Below are 25,227 nucleotides of genomic sequence, written 5' to 3' on the forward strand. Positions count from 1 at the left end.
TTATTTCTTGTGGTTTTTGCTTTAGTGTGTTTTGTTTTCTAATTTGGCTGTGTTATAAATTGTGGCTATAAAGGATTTTAATCTATGAAATGTTTTGATTTATTTGATTTTCTAAGCTCCATGTGCTTTGTATTTTGCTAGATATTTAAACCATTTGTAAGTAATTAAATAGATAGAGACTTTATTACAACTGAACCTTTAGGCTTCATTCATTAATTTGTTCAGTAAGTAGTAAGTTACTGAGGACCTGCTGGTGCCTCACCTTGTTCTGGGTGCTAAAATACAGCAGTAGACAAATGAGATAGAAGTGTGAGAATAAAGCACAGTGTCATGGTAGAAGTGTTTGATCTGTGGATAACAGTTGCTATTTTCCTGAAATATGGAAACTAAGATAAAAATAAGAGCAACAATTTACTTACTGTTCTCTGCCCTACATTTGATTCAGGTTCCCATTCCATTTTCACAGAAACCCTATGAGATAGCTATCACTATTATTCCCAAGATAAGGATAACTGAAGCTAAGAGGGAATGACTGATTCAGATTTAAATCTAGTATGACTTATCATTCACACACTTATTCTCCTTTCTCAGATTCAGAGCTTAAATAAAAAGAAAAAAATATTATTTTCTTGTGTTCAAAGCACTGCACTTTGGGAATGGTAGGGAACACAACATCTATTAAGAAATGATTTCCATTTTTCACAAAGAATGTAGAAAGAAGGACCATCAAGATCTACTCATTCAAAAGAGTATCTAGCAAGTTCCCCCTCTGGATTGGGCTCTATAGAAAGGCCTATACTCTGTACTTGGGAAAATTTTATCATACTATTAAAGGAACATCAGTGTGGAGTAGATAATGTTAAAGAGATATAAAACCTGAATCATAGGTGATCAGTTTTTGGGTAGACAATGGTTTGCTGATTCAAGTAAGAGAAGCTAGTTTTCCACAATAACAGGAATATAAATAATACACCTAAGGAATTACCTTAAGTACAATATGCATTATTACAAATATACTAATTCCCTGGAAAATGTTTCCCTGAAGATTTTTTTTTCACTTCTACCTAGCAGGCATGATCAATTTCCTTGACTAGTTTCCTAAGGAAAGTTTAAAAGGTGGCAGGTAAGTCTTTGGACAAGAGCCAAAGTGCACATTGCCCATAAACAGAAATTCCTGGCTTCCTTTGGAGCTGCATGACCATGAGCACTCCTTTTTTTTTTTTTTAACCACTTCTTAGTGCCCAGAAAGCACACATTAGCTAAGCCAAGAATGAAGGTTAAAATCTAAGTGATTTTTGAATGACAATTTGTAGGAATTCTAAAAGTGTGTGGTGAAACAAGAGCAAAAGTCAGGAATGGTCTTTCTTAGTAGCTGATCTTAAGACATCCTCATAGAGGTCCTTCTTACTAGCAGTTCTGAAGTCTTCACTTATATCCCATTTATCTGATCTTCACCGGAGTGACACCTCATGTGGAAGCACCTCATGGAGTGAGCTACTTCCTCTCCTTGCTATGGTTTCAACACCCAGTAGCAGACAGTCCCATAATCCCTTTCACTCTGCTACATGTCCTGTAATTCATAATGGGCTGCCCTTTGTTTCAGCATCCTATCTACCCTCTCCAGGCTCTGACTCCATATCCTGTGCAGATGCCTTCCTCACTCCGCTTGAGCTATGACACTCCACTTAGGCTGTGTCCTACCTGATGATTACAGGCTGAGTTACCCAGGAAGGGAATAGGTTTCCTTTTTTTTTTTTTCTTATGGTAGATAAATATTGGGTCTTCTCAGTTAAAATCTCTGATTAATATTAATATTGCTGGTTTTTTCACTCAGCAATTTTTATTTCTTTACTACTTCTTGTTATAATCTGGGTTATTTCCTGAGAATTGTTTCTAAGCCTTTTATTCCCTCTTTACTTGAGCCTATTATGATTTATTCTCTTAATTGATATTTGCTTTGGTTAAATGATTATATTTTATTTCTAGAAGTAGCATTTATTTCTTTTAAAAAAGTCTACCTGTATATGTTTTTATAGATTGTTTATTTTCTAAGTTTTTTTAATGTCTTCCTTCTGTTTTTCTTTTGTCTTTTTTTTTTTTTTTTTTTTTTTTAAGAGAGAGTGAGAGAGGAGAGAGAGAGAGAGAAGAGAATTTTTTTTTTAATATTTATTTTTTACTTCTCGGCGGACACAACATCTTTGTTGGTATGTGGTGCTGAGGATCGAACCCGGGCCGCACGCATGCCAGGCGAGCGCGCTACCGCTTGAGCCACATCCCCAGCCCAATCTTTTGTCTTTTTAATAGTTTATAATACTTTAATACATTTGTTTTTCTTTTGCAGTAGGTTTAGATAATTCTCTTATCATTAGTTCCCAGGGTACTTATACCTCTGCTTGCTCATAGTTTATTATTTTCTTGAATGTTTTGTAATTTGATTTTGAATTTATTTTCCATTGAAGTTATTGGTTTCTATAGGAATCTTAATCACTCTTGGTTGTTGAGGTGTCTCCCAAAATGCATTTTAAAAACAAAAACTTCAAACTTAACTTTATTGAAGTATAGTTGGTATGTAGGATACTTGTATGTTCAAAATGCATGTAAAGTGTACAATTTTATAAGTTTTGACAAATGTATACACTAAGGAACACATTACTACAATTTAAATAATGAACCCATTTACCACCCTCAAACATTTCCTCCTTCACATTTGTAATCTCACTCTTTTCTGTCCCTTCTTGGTGTCCCAAGCAATCACTTACCTGCTACCTGCTTCTGTTGCTATGGACAAATTTAAATTTTTTAGAAATTTATACAAAGAAAACCATACAGTATTATTCTGTTGAGTTACTTTTGTCATCAATGTAATTATTTTCAAATTCATGTCGTGTGAATCATTAGGTCATTCTTTCTTGTTTTTTATTGTGGAATAGTATTCCATTGTGTGGATACTCCAAAATTTGTTTTTTTCAGTTACCTATTAATTGACATTTAGGTTATTTCCAGTTTTAGGTTACGGCAAATAACATTGCACAAGTAGCAACCTTTGTATGAAAATATCCCTTTTTTCCCCTTGTAGGTAAGACTTAGGAGTGGTTTGGCTGAGTCATGTAGTAGATATATATTCTGGCTTTGTCTGAAACAACCAAACTGTCTATCATTGTACATTCTAACCATTGGTGTATGAGTTCCATTTGCTCTACAAACTTCCTAGCATTTGACATAACTTTTATTTTTAGATGTTAGATATTCTAATAGGTACATAGTATTTCTGAAAAATCTTCCAGTAGTATCATTGACCTGGGAAAATTTTGAACCTTGATTTTTCTTGTAGTGTTTCTGTCATTATATGTAATGATATATTTTTACTCCACACCCATTTGTGGTTCAGACTGCATTTTTCTCTGAAGAGTCAAATAGTAAGCTTCCTTATCTTCTAGGAGTAGTGGTGCAGTTTTTTTGAGGTTCCCATTACATTGAGCAAGGTTATCTCTAAAAGGCTTTATTTCTTGTCCTTAAGTATATTATCACTCAAATTCCTCACCCACAAAAGCCATAGACTGACCCAGATCCAGGCTTATGTACTGGTTTTCAGATACCTCTGTTTTCACTCCTTGAGATCCTAGACTTATTTGCAGTCTTATTCAGGAAGCAATATTTTAATATGTATATAATGCACTACTTCTCTGTGTTTGAAGCAGAAGAGATCAAAAGTCAGGTTATAGTGTTTTAATAAACCAGAATCCCTGGTTAGTTTAGTAATTTGATTAACGTGTATAGTCCTGGTATTCAAAATTGCCAAGTTAAGAGTATTTTCTATAGAAACTTTGGTTTCCTGGTGCTTGGTATGGAAGTAAGACTATTACAGGTATATTATAGAATAGATATACTTTTGTACTATACTAACATGTGAACCATGTGGAATTCCAACAGTGGGAGTACATGTGAAAAATTTAAAGTAGCCAGTTTGTGGATTACTCACTGTCACTGTCCATGCTAAATTTGTATTCATGGTGTCAGTGCACACCCCAGTTTTATATATTTGTCTCTCTGTATGTGTGTGTGTATGCTAAATATATGTAAATGAGTATTGTAAATAGTAGAAACAGTAATTCTAAAATTTCTTATTGGTATTTAACTTTTTGATGCTTTACTACATAAATCCTTCCAGATAGAATATTTGAATTTTGTCAACTTTCTCAAAGCAAACATGAAAAGTATCCTTAGTACCTTCTTTCTGTCTTCTATTTTTGACATTTTAATGGGATTAAATAATACTGCTAAATTACATCCCCAAATTGTTTGTATTTCATAAAAAAAATGACTATGTGGGGAGAATAATTAACTGGTGTCTCACAAAATGTAATGACATATCACTCAGTAGTATTTTATTAATTACTCAGGTGAGCATTTTTGGATTATTATGCATTCATTTTAACCATTGCAACTATTACATGATTAGTAGTGACTGCATGAATTTTATTATTGAGGAAGATATCAAATATAAAAATGGGTCAAATAAAAATCATTATAAATAACTGTATAACTTGAATGTGAATATGGCAGAAATCATCACAGTCACTGACACATGAATCTTTCAGTACTAGGAAACACTGTTTTTGTGGAAAAGATTTTCTTTTTAATTGAAAATTCAGGTATTTGTTGCCTAGATAAAGTGATATTTCTGGAGAGAGGAAGTTTATATTGTGGTATGTAAGACAGTTTTGTTCTTCAGGGGCCTACCTGGACTTTGAAGAAGCTTGGGATAAAGCAATAGTAAGAACTGGGTGTGCAGTGGGAAGATCATTCTTATCTTTCTGTTCATCAGTATCAATAATCAAGAATGGAAAGAGGAGACATTCTTTTTTGATGGAATAGTGATGGCAATAATTTCAGTGTCTGATGGCTACTTTCTCCTCTGATTGATGATGAAGCAAACATATCATGGAAACTTGTGTCATCATAAATACATTTTGTACTGGGTCAGTTCCCCCAAATTTATGAAAGATGACCATGTACACTTTTTTCCTTCTCTGTATGTCCAGGATTCACCAACATGAAGACTTCCCTGCAGGCGGTGGCACTATGGGGAAAGAATGCCCCTCCCCACAGCATCTCTGCCATCATGATCACAGATGACCAGCAGACGATTGTGACCGGAAGTCAGGAGGGGCAGCTCTGTCTCTGGAGCCTTTCACCTGAACTAAAGGTTAGTGAAAGCTGTTGGCATTGAAATAGACAGCATTCACATAGTAAAGCACAGCTTGCTTCTTCTACCTGTGGTGACAGTGGATGGTTTGCATGATTGTTAAAAAGATGCTTACAAAAGTAATAAATTGGTTTTACTTAAGAATTTAGAGAAAATAAAGTGATATATGGTGGAATAAGGTCATATTTGAAAATTATATTTTGAATATTGCTAATCTTGACTACCAGCTAAATGCTATCACCCTTTAAGTTATGCTGAGTTTTACTATTTTATATCCTGAATTATATGCTAAGTAACTGAACTATAGACATGTAAGTATAATTCTAAAAATTATGGCTCATTAATCTAAAGAGAGAGCATGCATTCCTGAGAACTGCTACTAACTAAATGAGTAATATCTTAATTATCTGGGTGTTTCCACTGTGCTTGGCCTTCTTGCCATTCTTTTGGTCTCTGCTTTCATGTGATTGTTACAGATCACATCAAAATGCTCTAAATCCAATTTACTATGGTTGTCCTTCTATTTCAGAACCTGACCTCACCTAGGACTTGGCCCATTGATTAGCAATTAATTGTCTCTGTCCCAAGTCATAAACATTTAACATATTGGAATAGATATTTGCTTAACTCTAGCAGTCTCTAGACCCAATTTGTACATTTAAACTAATGATGTACTTAAAGTATACTGCCCTCATTAAGAAGCCTTTTAAAGATCAAAGACTATTTTTAGCCTTTAAAGTCTGTCACTTTAAAACCTAAATTAACAATTAATTGTAATTCTATTTTATAGTGTAATTAATTAACATCTCCTATCACTAAACAGTTCTACTACAGGACTGCCAAGAACCACATAGCAGAGAAGCTCGGCTTGATGTTTATGAACACCCATGAAAGAAGGAATGAGTATTATTGCAATAGTTGTGCTTTGAAAATGATGCGCCATATATATCTTGAAATATATATTTTCTGTTATAGATTTAAACTCAGACTCCTAAATGGCTTTAAATGTCTTGTTAATCTTTTTAATGTTGAGTATTATTATTTTCTGGCTGAAGCAGTTGCCTAGTAATGTGCAGTTCACTCTTAAGTTTAAGACATTTGAAATGCTGACATCTTGATCCTTTTTTATTTGTTCCTGCTATTTATCCAGCCTTTGTTCAGCATACATTTGTTGAGTATGTATGCTCTAAGGTAGGCTAGATGCTAGTTACTCATGAGTTCAAACACAAATGAGACCTGTGCTGGTTGCCCAGGAGGTTTCAGTATGGTAGAGGAAGGATTTAGGTTAATCTAGTGCAGGTATGTTGCAGTACAAGGTATTCTAAGTAGGGAGTTGTCTGCAAGTATGTACAGTTGGGAAGTTATACCATGTTTCTCTTTGTAGCAAGTCTTCCTGGAGTTAGAGCAGTGATTCATAATAGGGATCTATTTTGCCATCCAATAGAAATTTTATAATATCCACTGGCATTTTTCTTGTCAAAATTGAAAGAAGAAATTACTGTAAACATCTTAGGGTATGCATGACAGTTCCTACAACAAAGAGTTTTCCCCATTTTAAATAATAATGACACTAATATTAAGAAACTCAGGGTGAGAGGTGTGATTTGGGAATGGGAATCAGATTAGCCAGGGACTGGGGGCAACTAGATCATGCTCTGTTAAGGAAATAGCCTGTGCCTGCAGGAAAACAAAGAGCTTTCTATCGCTGTAGCCTAAATGTGAACAAAGATCAGAGAGAGGTGAGGCCAGGAGAGAAGATGGGTTGGGGCTGGTCATGTAAGGTTTAATGACCAGTGAAGGAACTTATATTGAATACTTAAAGCAAAAGGAGACATTGAGAAAATTTAAATTGGGGATAGTATTGGTTTTGTGATTTGGAAATTCACCATGAGGATGTTGTTGGAAAAGTTTGCAATGTGAATAAGGTGTTGATTAGTACAAATGTAATACTTTCTCTATGAATTTGACTTCTTTACATTCCTCACATAAATGTAATCATACAGTTTTTGCCTTTTCATGATGGGCTTATTTTACCCTGTTGAGGTTTATCTATGTTATCACATGTGACAGTGTTCCTTTCCTTTGTAAGACTTAGTAATATTCCATTGTGAATATACAACACACCACATTTCATTTATCCATTCATCCATCAATACATATTTGCACTGGCTATTGTGAATTATGCTGCTATGTACATAGATACATCTTCATCCCTGATTTCAGTTGTCCTAGTTGTACACTTAGAAGTGGAATTGCTGGCTCGTATGGTAATTCTATTTTTAATTTTTTGAGAAATCCTTATGGTGTCTATATCATTTTATATCCCCACAAACAGTGCACAAGTGTTTCAGTTTTTCTACATCCTCACCAATAACAGTTTTTTAATAATAGCTACTTGAATATATAAAGTAGTATCTTGTAGTTTTGAAGGAAAAGGCTTTCTAAGAATGAGACTGAGTTTGAACTAAGTTTTAAAGGGTTCACAAGAGCAGAAGGAGGAAGGAGAGTGCAGACAGTGGTAGCAGCAAGTGTGTGTAAAATGTATAAGCGTTTAGTTGTCAGGGAACTGATAAAAGAGGTTGAGTAGATCATGAAGGATAAATTAGAGGTCATAGATGAGACAGACCCCACATGGCATCTGCAAGAACCGGCCCTGTGTGCAGATTAAAAACAGTGACGATTATTCGGGATTAGAAGATGTTTACTGTAAGGAAATAATACTCCCATGTTTAATTGTGTTTATATTGTAGAATATCACAGGCTAGTGTTGTGCAGGGCATGTTGAAAGAAAGGAGAGATGAGACCAAGGACAGGGGGCTATGCATAGGAGCCTTCTCCAGTAGTTTAGTCCAGAAAGTTTTTGAGCATGAAACAAATCAATGGCCCATGGGGATGAAGTGAAGATGAAAACTGGGAATATGTTAAGAAGAGAGAATGGAAAGAACTGAGAAACCAATTAGTTGTAGTATCGTTGAAAGGGTACAGTCAAGAATACTTTCCAGATTTGAATTTTGTGTGATGGTAGGACTGGTAAGATAATATTATCATTTATTTAAAAAGAGTTAAAGGGATTAGGAAATTGTAATAGGGAGGGAAAGAAGGTGATGTGAGTTCTGGACATCCTGCAGTATCCAAGTATTCAGTAGCAGATTAAGTATGTCCCTCAGTTTTCCCTGACCAGGGTGGGATGTTAGGGAGCAAGGGAGCTAGGGAACAATGTCTGCAGGTCCTAGGCTTCTCATTGTTTGCCTTGGTTATGCATGCTGCATGTTCTGGGTCTGCTACTAGAACCCTCTAGTTTGTAGGGTGCACCAGTGAGGATGTCTGTGGCTTGTGGCTTGTACTAGAAACTTCCTCACTTGGGTTTTCTGATATTGACTGCTGATACTCATCACACCTAAGCATAGAGAAAAATGAGGTAAACATCTTCTCAGAGTCCCTTAGTATTGCTATTACCTAATTTTCCTCCTGTTCAGTACTCAAAGTGAAACAAAGTGAAAAACAGCAGTGTGTGTAAAGATAAAATGAAAATCTCATTTGAGGTCTAGTTCTGATATTTACCAACTCTGTGATACTGGGCAAATGACTTGTATTCTTTGAGCCTTGATTTTCTCACCTGTAAAATGTGGATTTAAACACTGTCTATGGTTGCACTAGTTCCTGGAATATAGTAGATGTTCATCCAGTCATGCTCTCTTCCATTTGTGCTATTAGAAGCACCTGAGAGTGGGGTTAGGAGGTTCCAAATACTGCATAGAGGTACATCCAATGAATAGGAGTAAAGGTCTCCCGATGTCATGACAAGAGCTAGGCATAGGTGTGGAATTTATTTTTTTATTCTTCACAGCAGCAAAATGAGGTTACAGAGATTGTTACAATTTATTTAAATTAAATACTTTTGGGGATTTATTAGCAGAATGAAGTTTTTGTGTAACAGGCAATGATAGCTTCTAATATTTCTTTTTGATATTTTGTCCACAATAGATTTTCTATAAAGAAGGAAATGTTCTTGATGTACCCTGTACTTAACCTGGCTTTTAATACTCTGGAAAGAGACTAAGTGAATGGGAATATGCACCACTGAGTGTGAGGATTTGAAAAATATAGGATGTTATTTTCTAAGCTGGAACCTTATGGACTTCCCAGGAAAAAAAAATTAGAGTTAGAATGTATCTTGTAAGTGATTCAGTTCCACCACAAGACCTTCTTAGCCTAGCAATAGACCTTTTAAAAAATATTTCTGTAATAATAGATATGAAAGAAAGAAATAATTATATTATAGAATAATTTATCCTTATTGATATGCCTGGGTTATCATTTACATATATTTTTGCATAGCTCAGGAAAAAATCACAATGGTATTTTTTGTAGTAATTCATTTGTAATATAGATTTTTTGTTACCCAAAATACATTTTCTAATCACTCAAATAAAATTTTTGGTCTATTATTGTTATTTTCCACTTACAGAGACTATATATGTTTTCTATTTTGTAGTTTAATTTTTATGATCTTGTTTTACAAAATAATGAAGAATATACTTTTTCACACATGATATAATGGTAGAATTAACCCTTAATTTTATATATTAAGATTCTCATTCAGGAGAAAAATATTTGTATTTTAAATAATCATTTAATTAAAATATTTTTAGTGAAGAAAACAGGTTCTTATCAAAATTAAGTAGAAGATACAGAGCGTTTCCATATACTCCTCTGCCCCCCATACCAGTTCTCTTCACCATCAATCTGCCACACTAGAGTGGTATATTGTTTACAATTAATGAAGCTAGCTATACATGATTATCACCAAACTCTATAGTTTAGAGTCAGTTCACTTCTTAATGTTATATGTGTGTGTGTGTGTATACACAAACACACTTATGGTATCATGTAGAATATACAGTCTTAAAAATCCTCTACTCCATATTCATGTCCCATTCCCCTGAACCTCTTATAATCACTGATATATTTTTAATCTCCATAATTTTGCCTTTTCTATAATATCATGTATTTAGAATCATACAGTGTACAAAATTTTCAGATTGACTTGTTTCACTTAAGTAATATATATTTAGGTTTTCTCTCTATCTTTTCATGGCTTGTTAGCTCATTTCATTTTAGCATTGAATAATACTTCATTGTATTAATGTGAAGTACCATGACTTGTTTGTCCATTCATCTACTGAAGGACATTGTGGTCATTTCCACATTTCTGGCAATTATGAGTAAAGCTGCTGTAAACAGTGTGCAGGTTTTTGTGTAGATAATACTTTTTAACTCATTTGGGTAAACACCAGTGAATGTCATTACTGGGTTTTATGTAATAGTATGTGTAATTTCATTATAAACTGATAAACTCACTTCCCAATTTTGCATTCTCATCAGCAACGAATACATGTTCTTATTGTTCTACATTCGTGCTAGCTTGCACCTATTGTTATCACTGTTCTGGATTTTAGCCACTCTATTAGGTGTCTACTGGTACTTCATTTTTGTTCTAATTTGTATTACTTTTATGAAAGATGATGTAGAGCACCTTTTTTTTTTTTTTTTTGGTAAAGGCATTCTCACCATTTATTAAGACTTACTGTTCTGTTTAAGCAAAGACCAAAGGGGTAGTAAAGAGAAATTCTCACCCTAACCAAGGTGAGAAGCAAGGAACAAGGACCATAGGACCCAAAAAGAAGCTTTATAATAGGATAATCCTAAATGGAAACCCCCAAAAGGCAAATGCAGACCAGGCTCCATCTACTCCATCTTTTGCAAAAGGAGTAATGACATGAATAACCTCAGGAAGGTATTCTCATTGACAAAACATCTGGCAATAAGGTTGCAGCTACAACTTAGGAGTTTCAGGAACAAATCAAACTCCCACAGTCATCTTTGGTTAACCCCAAGTTCTAGATCTGTAGACCTTCCAATTGCCCTCAGAGGTTTTTCCTGGCCTTTTGGTTGCAGTTTTACTCTTCTCTGCCCTGTTCTTTACTTCTAGCAGTAGTGGTTATTGAACCCAGGGGTGCTCTATCACTAAGCTAGGTCCCCAGCCATTTTAAATTTTTTTGAGACTGGGTCTTGCTAAGTTGTTGAGGCTGTCTTTTAATATGCTCATTTGCCATCTGATTATAATCTTTGTTGTCTGCTTCCAATTATTTTTAATCAGGTGATTCATTCTACTATTATCGAGTTTTAAGAATTCTTTAGGGCTAGAAGTGTGGCTCAATGATTGAGTGTTTGTCTAGCATGTGTGAGGCCCTGTGTTTAATCCCCAGCACCACAAAGAGAAAAATTTCTTTGTATATTTTGAATAAATAGTTTCTTATCAGATATATCTTTTGCAAATGTTTCTCCCAGTCTCTAGCTTGTCTTCTTTTTATGATCTTTACTTTTGTTTCTTGATTTTTACTTTTGATATAAATAAGAAACATGTTTACTTTAAAAATTTTAGGGAATAACTTAGAAGTGAATATTCTGCACTGGCCTGGTGTTTGGTCAATGATTAAGGACATTTCAGCTCTTTTTCTCTTTGGTTTTTGAAAGTATAATTGCCAAATAAAGATTATTTATATCTAACATGTTTGATATTGTGATTTAATGTACATATGTATTATAAATTATTTACCACAAGTTGTGTCACTGTCTATACATATATCACCTCATATAGTTACCGTTTTTTGCTTGTGGTAAGAACACTTAAAATCTACTCTCGTTAAATTTCAAGTGTGCAATAATAGTTAGCATTATTTTTATTATTATTTTGTATAGTACGAGGAATCTAATCCAGGGCCCAATGTATGCTCAGCAGGCACTCTACTACTGAGCTATATCCCCACTCCAAAATATGGTATTATCAACTATACATACTGTGCCATACATAGAGCTGTAAAACTATTCCTCTTATAAGTCAACATTTTCCTTTGACTAGTATCTCCCCATTCCTTCCCTACTTACAACTTCTGTAAACCACTGTTCTATTCTGTTTCTATGAGTTGGACTATTTTGAATTCATCATATAACTAACATCATATAGCATTTGTCTTTGTTTGTCTGGTTTATTTCACTTATCATAATAACTTATCCAGGTTTATCTGTATTGTCACAAATGATAGGATTTTCTATTTTATGACTGAATAATATTTCTTTATGTGTCTATATATATATATATATATATATACATGTATATATGCACATTTTCTTTATGCATTCATCCATTGATGAACACTTAGATTGTTTCCATATTTTAGTTATTATGAATAATGCTGCAGTGAAAATGGGTGTACAGATATCTCTTCAAGTTACTGATTTCAATTCCTTTGGATACATACACAGAAATAAAATTGCTGGGCCATACGGTAGCTCTGTTTTTAATTTTTTAAGAAATTTCCATTTTTTCCAAAACGCTGTATTAATTCATATTCCTATCACTAATAAGGTAGTATAATGGTTATAAAAATGTAATATTTTCAGTGTTATTATTTTGTAAGTTCATTTAAATTCTGAAATCTACACATTAATATGCTACCGTCATTCTACACATTAATATGCTACCGTCATTCAGGAGACATTTTACATATCATAAACATCAACATGACTTATTTGTATTCAAAACCTAGATGCTGTAAAACAGATCTGGCTATCATCTAGATTTCATGATGCATACCAAACCAAAACAAACAAAAAATTGGGTACAGCACAATTGCTTTACCTACGTTTTATTCTATGCATTTTGAGAGTTAATGTATCAGTTTTCCTGAAATATATGTACAGAAAAAGTATAATATAAAAGGGTCTCTTAATATAAATATACACTATAATCTTATTTTAGTCAGCTTTTTTTTTTTTTTTTTTTTGCCATTGTGACCAGAAGACCTGACAAGAACAATTTTAGAGGAGGAAAAGTTTATTTGGGGCTAACCATTTCAAGCAACTCTGCTTGGGGAAGAACATCATGGCAGAAGGTCATGGTGGAGGAAAGCAGCTCAGGAGAAGACCACCATGAAGCAGAGTGTTTCACTCACCAGAGACAAAATATATACCCAAAGACCCACCTTATCTAGCTACACTCTACCTGCTTACAGTTACCACCAAGATAATCCCTATTAGCAGATTAAGGCCCTGATTAGGTTAGCATGCTCACAATCCAATCACTTTGCTTTGAACTTTCTTGCACTGTCTCACATATGAGTTTTTGGGGGATACTTAATGTCTAAACCATAACAGATGTCTTTATTTTTCAAATGGTTTTTAGTTATGTGAAAGCTTCCTCTCATCATTTTCAGATTTCAGCTAAAGAACTCCTATTTGGTCATTCTACTTCAGTAACATGTTTAGCAAGAGCGAGGGACTTCTCCAAACAGCCATATGTCGTCAGTGCTGCTGAAAATGGGTAAGATATGTGGAACTTTGTTCCCTTCTTTATTCCATTCCCTTTCTGAAGACTATAATGGGGTATGACTTGTGGTCTAAAAAAATTTTCCATGATCAACATGTTTCTTTTACATATAGGAAAAGTTAGAGCTTAAATGACTGAGTACTTTTTGATTTGGTCCCAAGGAATATAATCAGTATTGTGATCTCAATGCAATACTCTTGCTGGGTGGGGACCAAGATAAACATTTTAATGTCACCCCCTTACTATGTGAAGAATAATAACAAATACCTAGAATAATAGAATTGGAAATGGAAAAGTTAAGCTGCTTGTCTGCTTTCATGTAGTTAATTACTTTTGAGATTTTAAGTAAACTTATCCATTACAGTTTTACAAAACAATTCAGTAGTTACATTCTTCATATTCTCTCAACTGAGTGGTGGGAAAGAAAAGGGAAAGGAACATAGACTGTGATTTGCCTGAAGTTTCAGGGAAGCAAGGCTCTCCAGTAAAAGAGGACATAGCTGGAAGAAGAAGCCTACCAACAGAAAAGCTTGACTGCTGAAGAGTTATTTGCCAACATGTACTAGGAATGTGGAGTCCATTCTGTATTTGTGAATGAGGGATTGAGTTACTGGCAGAAGTAAGAGAATGCCCTCTTTTGTTTTTTACCCAAAGGGATATTATATGCCTTTGAACTCTAAGAACCAAGAGAATAATAAAGAATCAGGTGTCCCACTTGTTTAAACTATTAACAAAATAGCTAGCAGAATAGTTGTATAAGAGATACCTGTTCTCAGAGTTTATAGTATAGCAACAGGGGATCATAGTTAGAGAAATGTATACTTAGACATACATAGTATAAATGCTAAGAGAATTCACAACTGATAATGCCTCCATAATTATGAAGTTTTCAAGGATATACTTCTGTAGGAAGAATAATAATTTCAGAAGGAAGCTATGAAATGAAAAAAAGAATATTGATAAAAACAAGCAAATTTTTAGAAAATTTAAATGAACCCAGACTATAAGACATACTGTTTCTATATACTCTCTCTACCCGCCACACATAATCTTAGTTGACAACAGCACAGACTAGTTCCAATTCCAGATTCCACATGTTTTGCTGTTCTACGTGTGAATAAAGATGTTGATTAACTTTTTAAATCCGCATCCCTTTTTTATATATATATTTTATTTAGAGACAGGGTCTAGTTGATTGCTTAGGACTTTGCTAAGATGCTGAGGCTGGCTTTGAACTTGTAATCCTCCTGTCTCAGCCTCCTGAGCTGCTGGGATTACAAGCATGGGCCACCGCACTCAGTTGATGTTGATTAACTTTAGAATTTCAAGCCTCATGTATATATTGTATGTCTATACAAACAAAATAAATAAAAATAAAAGAAATGGGATATACTTCTAGTTTAAAAAAGAAGAAAAAGTTGTTTAATCCAAAAAAGACATCAGAATCAAAGAAAATGAGACAGATAGAAAGCACAAAACAAGATAGTTGAAATAAATGAAGATAAAATAGAAATCCCAATTATATAATGACACTAAGACCCCTCTGTTAACTTATAAAGATTGTCAGACAATTAAAAAATTGTATAAGAACATGGAAAACTTAAAAGAAATGGATGAAAAAATTAATCAAATATGTACTAACCAAAATAAGGTTGATATAGCTACATTAATATTTTATATTAATAAATATATATATTTAATAAAACTTTTAAGGAAAAAGCCTTGGCACTAATAGAGTTATTATTTATTAGTAAAACTTTTCAATCATTGTAAAAAGATGAGACCAGAGAATGAGGCAGACTCTAGGCCTGTCAGGCCTCTAAGACTGTGAACCTTAAACCTGAGTGTGCATCACAGTGAGAGTCACTCACAGAGCTTGTTTCCCAATTTGGGGGCCTTATTCCTGGAGTCAAGGAAATAGTAGATATGAGCTGGGGTCTAAGAATTTGTGTTTCTAACACAATCTTAGAATATTCTGATACTTCTAGCTCAGAGACCATATTTGGAGTAGCACATACCCCACATTCAGCCAGTGAGAGAAATGTGGAATCAAGAATAACTTGGGAAATTCGCTAGTGATGATACCATTCACTGGGATAAAGAACTAATGTTCATTTTTAACACAAGATGTATGCATTTCTGCAAGTCATCCAGGAGGAAATATCTAGTAGCTAGTTACATGTGGAAATCTAGAGCTCAGTTGAAGATGTCTGGCTTCCAGTTAGCATGGTGACAGTAACTGAAGACATGGGAATAGATGACTCACCCAGAGAGAGTGGCAAGTCTGAGAATGTAAAAGAGTCTAAGACAAAAACCTAAGGAGGATCACCACTTAAGAAGCAGACAGAGGAAGAAGAGGAGCCTGACCATACTAGAGAAAAGTCATAAGCCTAATGGGAGGCAAGGGAAAAGGGTTTGAAGAATCCAACAAACTTCTAATTCAAGATGGCATACCAAGTATTCAGTTTATTACCTCTCCCTCCAGTTACAACATTGAAATTTGAGCAAAGCAACAATAGCATTAATAAGAGAAAAATAAATAGAACAAATAAAAAATAGTATATTTCTAAAACATGGAAAATGTATAGAAGAATAGCAGCTAATACATTTATCCATTAATGAATTTTTATTGAGTATACTGAGGACAGGTTGTAGAGTTGAATAAGGAAAAAATCCCTTCTCAAGGCCTTACAGTGAAAATTTAACAGTTTTTTTTTGTATGCTATAGATATTTCCTCTGTGCTTCTGCTTCTTATTGAAATAAAAAATAATTAGTAAACTCACCTAGGAACAAGTCAACTGGCCAAGAGCTTTTTTAAACCACACATACCAGGACCCCAACACTAATGCATGGAATTAGAATCCTTGAGGTTAATTTTCTGAAATAGGTGATTGTTGATGTATAGTAAGAGTTGAAAAAGATGGGTAGTAAACTTAAATCCCTAGTCGAACTAAAATTGTTTATTGTTGGATGCTTAAGTTTCAATTTCCTTACCTTTGAGATATATTTATTTAATTTTGTGGTGGATTATTAGTTGTTTTGCCTTAGAGTTATATGATTTTAATTTCTGCCTTTCTTGAAATCTTATTTTTCAGAACATGTTTCCCTCCTCTTCTAATAGTTACATGCCTATTCAAGTTACCTTTTTGTAATAAGGTTGGATATAAACAGAGGGGGAGAAGCCTTGAATATTTTCCTTCTATACTTAGAATATGGTTTCTCAACCTCAGTGCTAATATTTTGGACTGAACCAGCATTTGTTGTGGGCGATGATCCTGTGCATTGTAGGATGTGTAGCAGCATTGCTTGCCTCTCCCCACTAGGTGCCAGTAGTGTGTTCCTAGTTGTGACAACTGAAAATATCTCCAAACATTGCTAAATGTCCTTGGGAAGTGAAGGAAGGGGCAAGGGGACCAAAATCACCTCAGGTTTAGAGCCAGTTATTTAGAAGATTGATTTTTAGTGTTTGGTTATGACCCCCCTTCCCCCCCCCAAAGCCTCAAATTACCACATAAATATAGTATTTACTGTTATTAGTCTCTATTTTGCTTATTCTAAATCGCAGTATTTAGCTTAATGCCTGTAAAACTTGTTTTTCTTCAATAAAAATTTTGTTAAAAATGTCAAAACAGCAATATTATCAAACCACTTTGAAATAGCCTTTCTTGTTTCTGTAAACAGAAGTCATATAGATTTAAACTACCCTACCTGGGTGTATTTTATTACTGCATTTTAGACTGTATTTGTGTCTTTGTAACATGTGGAAACAAGTAAAAGTTTTCAAAACAATGAGAGTTTTCTAAATATTGAGTGACAAGGATGATTTCAAATAAAAAGAAACTATATCAGTGATAGACCATATGTAGCCTCTTGGTGGCGCTGTTAGATTTTACAAAATTGATACCTTGGCTCTAAAAGATGCAGCCCTTGATGTATTGTGCTTTTCAGAATATGTAGTTTAAGTTCAGTGAAATAAACCATTTCTAGAGGATGCAGTTTCCATGGAAAGATTGTTGTACTGTCACTCACAGGCTGTGATAGCTGTACCCCCACAATTTGTTGTAGGCCAGGTTGACCCTAAAGTAAGGTTTGCAGGCAATGGCAGGGTGTAATTACCCAAACAAAAAGATACAGATACAGTATGTCAACCTCGCTAATGACCACAACATTTTCTTGCCCAGTAATCTGTAACAAAAAGCCACATAAATGATCAGGTTGTGCTTAAGTGCGATGCTAAAGAAAAAGTTGGTGGTACAAAAATTATTCCAGCCAATTGAGTGGAAATGACAGGGAATAATACAAAGTTATGTCTTCTAGGGAGATGTGTGTTTGGAATGTCACCAATGGACAGTGCGTGGAGAAGGCTACACTTCCTTACACGCACACTGCCATCTGTGTAAGTACATTCAGAACATTTCAGGATTGCAACTCATTTAGAACATTTACAATACACATATTTAAAGGCATATATTTGTAGAATATTATTTTCTTTAACTCTTTGTCATGAGAGTAAAATATCAGTAATCCTCCACTATTTTGGCATTCTTCTTTTTCAAAAGCTGTTGTTCAAAGAAAATTGTTTTCCCTAATTCTTTTATTTCTGTATGTTATATTTGAAAGACTATTTTTGTATTTTTCCTTAGTGACACTCACAAAACATACATGGACACTTGTAAAGAAGTCATTTTAAATGATTCAGTTTAAATGACACACTATTTTATAAAGCAGTAAAAGGATTTTTTCCTCATTTTCCATTGTTCTTAATTTCTGAAGTTTTACTTATAAAAAGAGAGTAAGAGGCATAGCCATCACGTTTATAACCACTTCCTAATGTATTATTATCTATTTATTGTTTTTTTTAATTGCTGGGGATAGAACTGAGAGCCTCATACATACTAGGCAATTGTTCTACTACTGAACTATATTCCTAGCCCCACTTCCCAATTTTTAAAACAGATTCTGGCTTTTGGGGGATGGGTTCCATTGGTGTGGACAGTCTTAGACATGTCACCCATTGCTTTAAGTATGGATACCTGGCTTTGCAATAGCCACAAACTCTTTTCTATTCTTTTGGGGCCAAAACTCTGCACATTAAGAAAGTTCATTAAAGGTACAGTTTATTACTTGATCTTTTATAAAAACCATTTCCAAAACCTATTTGGCACAAGAGTTTCTCAAATGCTCTTCAAATACTTTTATTTCTTATCAACACGTAGCAGTATTGCTAGGTTAAAGAACATAGGTTTTGTTGTTGCTGTTTAGCAAAAACATTCCAGAAATAATATACTTGTGAGATTTCCATGATTTGGAACAATATTTCTTCTTTCCAAAAGATCCTTCTTTCTCCAGAAAAAAATGGTAAAATATAATTGAAACTGATGTGCAAAATCAACATCATAGGATTACAGAATAAATAAACTAAAATAAATTTGTGTTGTTTTCAGTTTAATATTTTAATTGAACAGCTATTAAAACTAAAATTTAGAATAGTCTTAAATATAGCCAAAGTTAAATTAAATGCTATAATAGTTAAATTTTTACTTTGAATTTCATTTGTACAGTATTACCACTGCTCATTCCGGATGACGGGAGAAGGCTGGCTTCTGTGCTGTGGAGAATATCAAGATATCCTTATAATTGATGCCAAAACTTTGGCTGTCATTAACACTTTCACATCATCTCAGTCTCCTGATTGGATCAACTGCATGTGCATTGTTCATTCCATGAGAATTCAAGGTAATAGTTGGATATTGTACATTGCTAAGAGATTGCATGTAATTCATCTACTTTTGAATTATTTATTAAATTATTGGGCAAAAGTCCAGAGTGCTTTTTACATTTTCTTGTTAGTAGAGATGTTTCTGTAAGTTAGATCAAGACAAACTGAGAACACCCACTCCAGTGGGTCATTAGAAAGTCAGGAAGATGTTAAGATAAGTGAAGAAAGGAGGTTTCTGTCACCTAGTTCTGTGTGGTATGTTAAGAATAATGGGCAGTATTTTGTCTTGCTGCATTTTCTGGATGTTATGCTGAGCAAGACAGAAGAAAATGAAAACTGGCTTCTCCGCTTATTTCTAAAATAAGAAGTTTGAATACTACCAACTTATAATTGATAATATGGTTCTTCTATTAGTGGTATTCCCCTTTTACAAAGGGATCACTTTGAAATTTTAAAGCAAATTTGGAACATGGTATGAAATGTCAGTTTTTTACTTAAGAAATACACCAAGTTGAACATTTTTCTACCTACATAACTCTGCATAATCCTTAAATGACTATGAAATGGTTTATACAGCAATGAGTTATGGCACTGTCCAGCTTATATGTGATCTTTGTTCATTTTACAGAAGATTCTCTCTTGGTGGTATCAGTAACTGGTGAGCTCAAAGTATGGGATCTCTCCTCATCTATCAATAGCATTCAGGTTGGCTTGGTATCCACTATCTTCTCTCCAATTTTTAGTATATTTAGTGAAACTTTTAAATTATTATGGTATTTCATGTTCACAGTTAAAAGTTTAAATGATGTAGAAGTATATAAATTTTATTTCCATCTACTTCCCCCATCTATCTTCCCAGGGATGAGCATCAGTATGGTTGAATTATACCCTTCCAACTTTTCTCCTTGCAAATGTTTTTATGTATACACTGATGTGCATACACACGAAGAGATTATGTTTTTAATTTAAAAAAAAATATAGCAGAATATCTATCTTTCTTTCCCTTTAGCAGAAGATTCTCTTTTTCTGGGTGTGTGAATAGTACAAGGAGGTGGCCATGAACAACTGTGGGTTTTGTCCCAAGGAGTCCAGCATGACACCTCTTTCTGGCATCAGACTATGAGTTGAAATATTGAATAAAGGAAGGGACATTGTGTTCATGTTTGTGACAGTATTGTTTAGGCCTTCCAAAGGGTGCTAGGGTCTCTTTAGGAATTTTGAGGTTGAAGAAGCCTAGGAATTGTTAGTATACTGAGGTCAAGAAACGTACACCCCACCCAGCATTATTGGTATTCTCTTTATACACAGGGATCACTTTGAAATTTTAAAGCAAATTTGAGAGCCTTGTTTCCCATCTGAATACTAACCTGGAGCAACCCTGCTTTATTTCTGAAATCAAATGAGATCAGGTGAATTCAGGGTGGTATGTCTGTGAACAATTGAGAGCCTTGTAGTCTCTGTTCATTGTTGGCTACTTTTGTGTCACTTTCAAAGCACTTCATTTATTTTTTTTAATATTTTGGTAATTAAGGTACTGCAGGTTTGTAGAAATTGTTTACAATTTTTGTTTGATCTCTCTGCCATATCTGAATATCAGTAACTTTATTTTCTCCACATCCAGAATGGTTCCCCAGAGTGTTTGTTGAGTGATTATATAAAATAAGTCTTTGAATCCAAGTGGATTTCCTGCTCACAGATTCTTTTTAAAGGAAACTTCTTAGTTCAAAACACTGAAATGCAAACTAGGATACTTTTACTTTTATAATGGTATGGTCTACTTCAGGTATATGGTCAAATATAAATTTCTAAAAATTAAAACTAAAATGTTTTTCTTTCATTTTCAAGGAAAAGCAAGTTGTCTATGAAAAAGAATCCAAGTTTCTTGACTCTTTGAACTGTCAGACAATACGATTTTGTACATATACTGAGAGACTTCTGTTGGTGGTGTTTTCTAAATGTTGGAAGGTAGTATTAAATAACATAATAAATAAATAGCAGTGATGTACAAATGTAGTTTTGTTCATGACAATATTTATAAAAGTATGATTTATATATGATACGAATTCTTATAATAATATTGCAAGAGTGTAGAATGACTTATCTTTCATGACTGACTGATTAATTTTCAACTCTTTTTTTAGCCACTTTGTTTTCTAAGATATTATTATATATGTCATAGTATATTCTAATTTTATGAATAGAAAATCATAGTTATAATGTCTATCTCTAAATTATTTTTAAATGTTGGTGCCTGCACTTCAGAATTAAAAAGAAAACTAAAACATTTTACCTACAGAGATTAAACCTTAGTTTTAGATTTTTTTTTTCTTTCTCTGTTACTACATTTGCTTCTAGGGAATATATATTCTTTTCTTGTGAATATATTGACTGAAGTCTGCAAGAGGAAAGCTAAGTTTTTCTTTGCGTCATTTTCTCGTGCCCTTCTTTTCTTAACTGTTACACATAACTGGCTCAATGAGCAGAACTATATTGTCTTACTTGTATGGTGATAATATATTTTTGAACAAAGATTTAAAGAACATTGTATAGCAAAGGATTTCTGCTATATAAACTTGCACATGTTAAACCTAGAATAGTCATGGAAAGAATCAAATTGTTTTGAAATTTAGGATTTGAGGTTTGTTCATTTAATAAACACATTCTGGAATGAGACAACCAAATAAACTTCATCCTTGGAAACCTATGTTAGGATGAATGTGGGAAAAAAAATAAGTGCTAGTAAAATATAATCTTGAACCATGAGTACCCTGTGGTCTGTTACTAAAAATTAATATATTGTTGAATTATGACTGTCATTCTAGGTTTATGATTATTGTGATTTTTCCCTTTTGTGGACTGAAGTTAGTAGAAATGGGCAGTTCTTTGCTGGTGGAGAGGTGCTTGCTGCTCACAGAATCCTCATCTGGACAGAAGATGGTCACAGTTATATCTATCAGCTGCTGAACAGGTGGGCTCAGATGGGAGCAGCATACAAAACATTCAGGTAGAAAATGAACTTTGGGAGGTTTATTATGGAAAAATCCCTGCATGCTGCCCATGATCAAAAACCAGAACAAAACAACTTTGGCACTAGAAGATTTACTCTGGGCTTGGTAGGCTTCAGCCTTTGTACAAAACAGCAGGGGATGAAGGAATGAGATTAACCATGTATAACTTGTACAGCTGGTGCTGGGTTTTCAAAAAGTCACTTGTAATTATTAACCCAACATTTTCTAACTAGAGTTTAGAAACTTGAATGGTACCATCCGGCTTTTGAAAATGGGAGGGGGGGGGGGGGAACAAATAAAGAACTGCAAATTTCTAAAGTTTGCTTCTAATTTTTGTGATGTAGTGGCCTTTCAAAAAGCATATACCCTGCTGATGGAAGAGTGCTTAAAGAGACCATTTATCCTCATTTACTGTGCTCTACTTCTGTGGAGGAAAACAAGGTAACGTAAGAAAAGAGTGGCTACCTCCAATCTGTTTCACTCGGTTTCTTAGATGAGTGAGTGTTGCTTTGTTTGTAACAGAATCATCCTTGAAAAAATTAACTTGAATCATCACATGAAGTTGTTAATGAGAAAATCAAGTTTTATTGTTAATGGCTACTGAAGAGAAAATGTGGTGCTTAAAAATCTAGATGTACAAAAGATTATAAAAATAAAAAATATTTTTATGTCTCATTAACCAATACCTATTTATCATAGGCAAATTATAAATATTGAAGAAAATAAAGGAGATTAAAATTCTAATTCCACTACCATAAATATGTACTGTTTTAGATTTTAAAATTTCATTTTATGTGTTTCTTTCTTGTAGTTGGATACGTTTCAAATATTTAGAAAACTTGTAAGAATAGTACAATGATCACTTATATATCCTTTATCTATATTCAGCAGTTACTAACATCTTGTCACATTTATTCTCTCTCCACACACACATTTACCTACATTTTTTTTCCTTTGACCATTTTGAAAAGATGTTTGACAGAACATTGTTAACATTTTAATGTAACTACTCTAATTTTGAAATGTTATGAGATGATTTTTATCCTGATCTTTTAAAAACCATATATCAAGATCATTTTCACATATACTTAACTATTCTTATGAGTAAATTTTCTTGTTAAAATAAATGTAATTATGATTTCTGGCAGAGAGTTGAGAATACAATTGTGAGCTTGATAGTTTGCTAAATTATACCTTTGGCACTCTAGGAAGTCTGAAAATCTAAGCAGTTATTTTATTTCAACGGTGGGTGTTCCTTCAAGTGATTTTTTTTTTAAACCTCTACACTTGGTCATCAGTTAACTATCCAAAAAGGTATTTCATAGAGGGAGGAAGATTTTTGAATTATTGATGTGTCAACCAAGAAAGCATGCTTTTTGCAGAATGATGGTTTGCTTAATTAGACAGCAGAGCTGTTGGAAATCCTATAGTTCAGTGATTGTCCCTTTAATATATTGGTGAAAAGTTTTGTTTCCAAAACTTGATTAAGAAGCTGTGAAGCCAAAATTTAGAACCCCAAATGTCACTGGAGCATAGATAAACTTTAGAATTATGGCATATATTAGGGGATGATTTCAAAATTATTTGTTAGCAGCAATAGAACCATTTCCTTTTTGTTTTGTTCTTGTTGTTTTGCTATTTATCACAAAAGCAGCACTGTTGGTTACTCAGGAATGCATTTTCAGTTATTTTAAAGGGCATGTGCTTTCCTCCAGTTTAGCTCCAGAGTATATTTTTATACAGTACAGTTTTCTCTAGAAGCCAATTATAAGTCATACCCTTCAGAAGCTTCTAGTCTACTGCAAATACCAATGTTATACATAACAATTTAAAACACAATTTAAGAAAACTAATGGGAAGCTACATTGCCGTGTTTCTCAAAATGTAAATGTATGGGTCTTCTATCAATAATTCTTACTTAGAGAATCATAATTTCTTCTGTATCTTTAGTGTGGGAAGGGCTTAAAAGTCAGTGAAATATGAGTAGTGTAACCTAAAACTGAAGGACATTGATCACCCATCCTTAGACTCTTGTTTATCCTTTATCCATTAAATAAGTTAAAGCAGAGTGTTATCCTCCTTGTTCAGAGACTACCAGCATTCACTAAATATACTACTTCTTAGTCTTTCCTGTAATTAGGAGGCAATGAAGGCATGTGGTAGAATTGAAAAGATGAGTTTGAGAGATATGTGAACCTAGAAAAAAAGTTTGCTCTGTAAATATATAGTTTTGATTAGACTTGTTTTGCGGAGTGATACCTTAGAATTAAATCTGGAGGTTTGGTAGTTACATGTTGTGAGAGTTGCCTTGGTAATACATGTGAACAATTGGCTCTCGTCTTTTGGCCAAGTGTAATACCTGTGAACATATCTTGCAAGACTGGGAATCCACCCTTGTAATACCTGTGAACATATCTTGCAAGACTGGGGATCCACCCTTACTTCCTGTAGCTTTCTGAGGATACTCCCAGCTTTCATTTCACAGTTGGTGATTGCTCAGACCTATGGGCAAAGTTCCTGACCATTAAGGAACTCTAGCTCTTCTGGCTTAGCTGAAGAGGAAGGTTGCAGGCCATGGTGGAGGTAGCTGGGATAGAAACACACCCTGAGGGTGGCAGATAAGGAATTTGGGTGTATGAACTAAAAGAGATGATGATAGATAAATTTTTTTTTACTTGTTCTTTTTAGTTATGCATAACAGTCAAATGTATTTTGGCATATTATACATACATGGGGCATAACTTATTCTAATTAGGATCCTATTCTTGTGGTTGCACATGATGCAAAGTTACCCTGGTTGTGATTTCAAATACAAGGCTAGGAAGTTTATGTCCCATTAATTCTACTGTCCTTCTTATTCCTCTCCTCCCCCCCTACTCTTCATTTCCCTTCATTTAATCCCAG

General features: G+C 34.0%; 1 protein-coding gene across 2 annotated transcripts in view; it reads left to right on the plus strand.

The window, feature by feature from the left end:
* Positions 1 to 5,053: 5,053 nt before the first annotated feature.
* Positions 5,054 to 25,227, plus strand: part of WDR72 (WD repeat domain 72) — a gene marked incomplete at both ends in the record, with an annotated part of 194,977 nt that continues 174,803 nt past the window's right edge. For both annotated transcript variants that reach the window (XM_081292970.1, XM_081292969.1), the window contains 8 exons: positions 5,054 to 5,206; positions 13,483 to 13,589; positions 17,914 to 17,992; positions 19,158 to 19,332; positions 19,944 to 20,020; positions 21,161 to 21,280; positions 22,138 to 22,283; positions 22,668 to 22,764. In XM_081292970.1, coding sequence (XP_081149096.1) covers positions 5,054 to 5,206; positions 13,483 to 13,589; positions 17,914 to 17,992; positions 19,158 to 19,332; positions 19,944 to 20,020; positions 21,161 to 21,280; positions 22,138 to 22,283; positions 22,668 to 22,764 — 954 coding nt within the window. The remainder of the gene's footprint in view (positions 5,207 to 13,482; positions 13,590 to 17,913; positions 17,993 to 19,157; positions 19,333 to 19,943; positions 20,021 to 21,160; positions 21,281 to 22,137; positions 22,284 to 22,667; positions 22,765 to 25,227) is intronic.

Source organism: Spermophilus citellus, assembly GCF_964194105.1.
Source record: "Spermophilus citellus genome assembly, chromosome: 4".
NCBI lineage: Eukaryota > Metazoa > Chordata > Mammalia > Rodentia > Sciuridae > Spermophilus > Spermophilus citellus.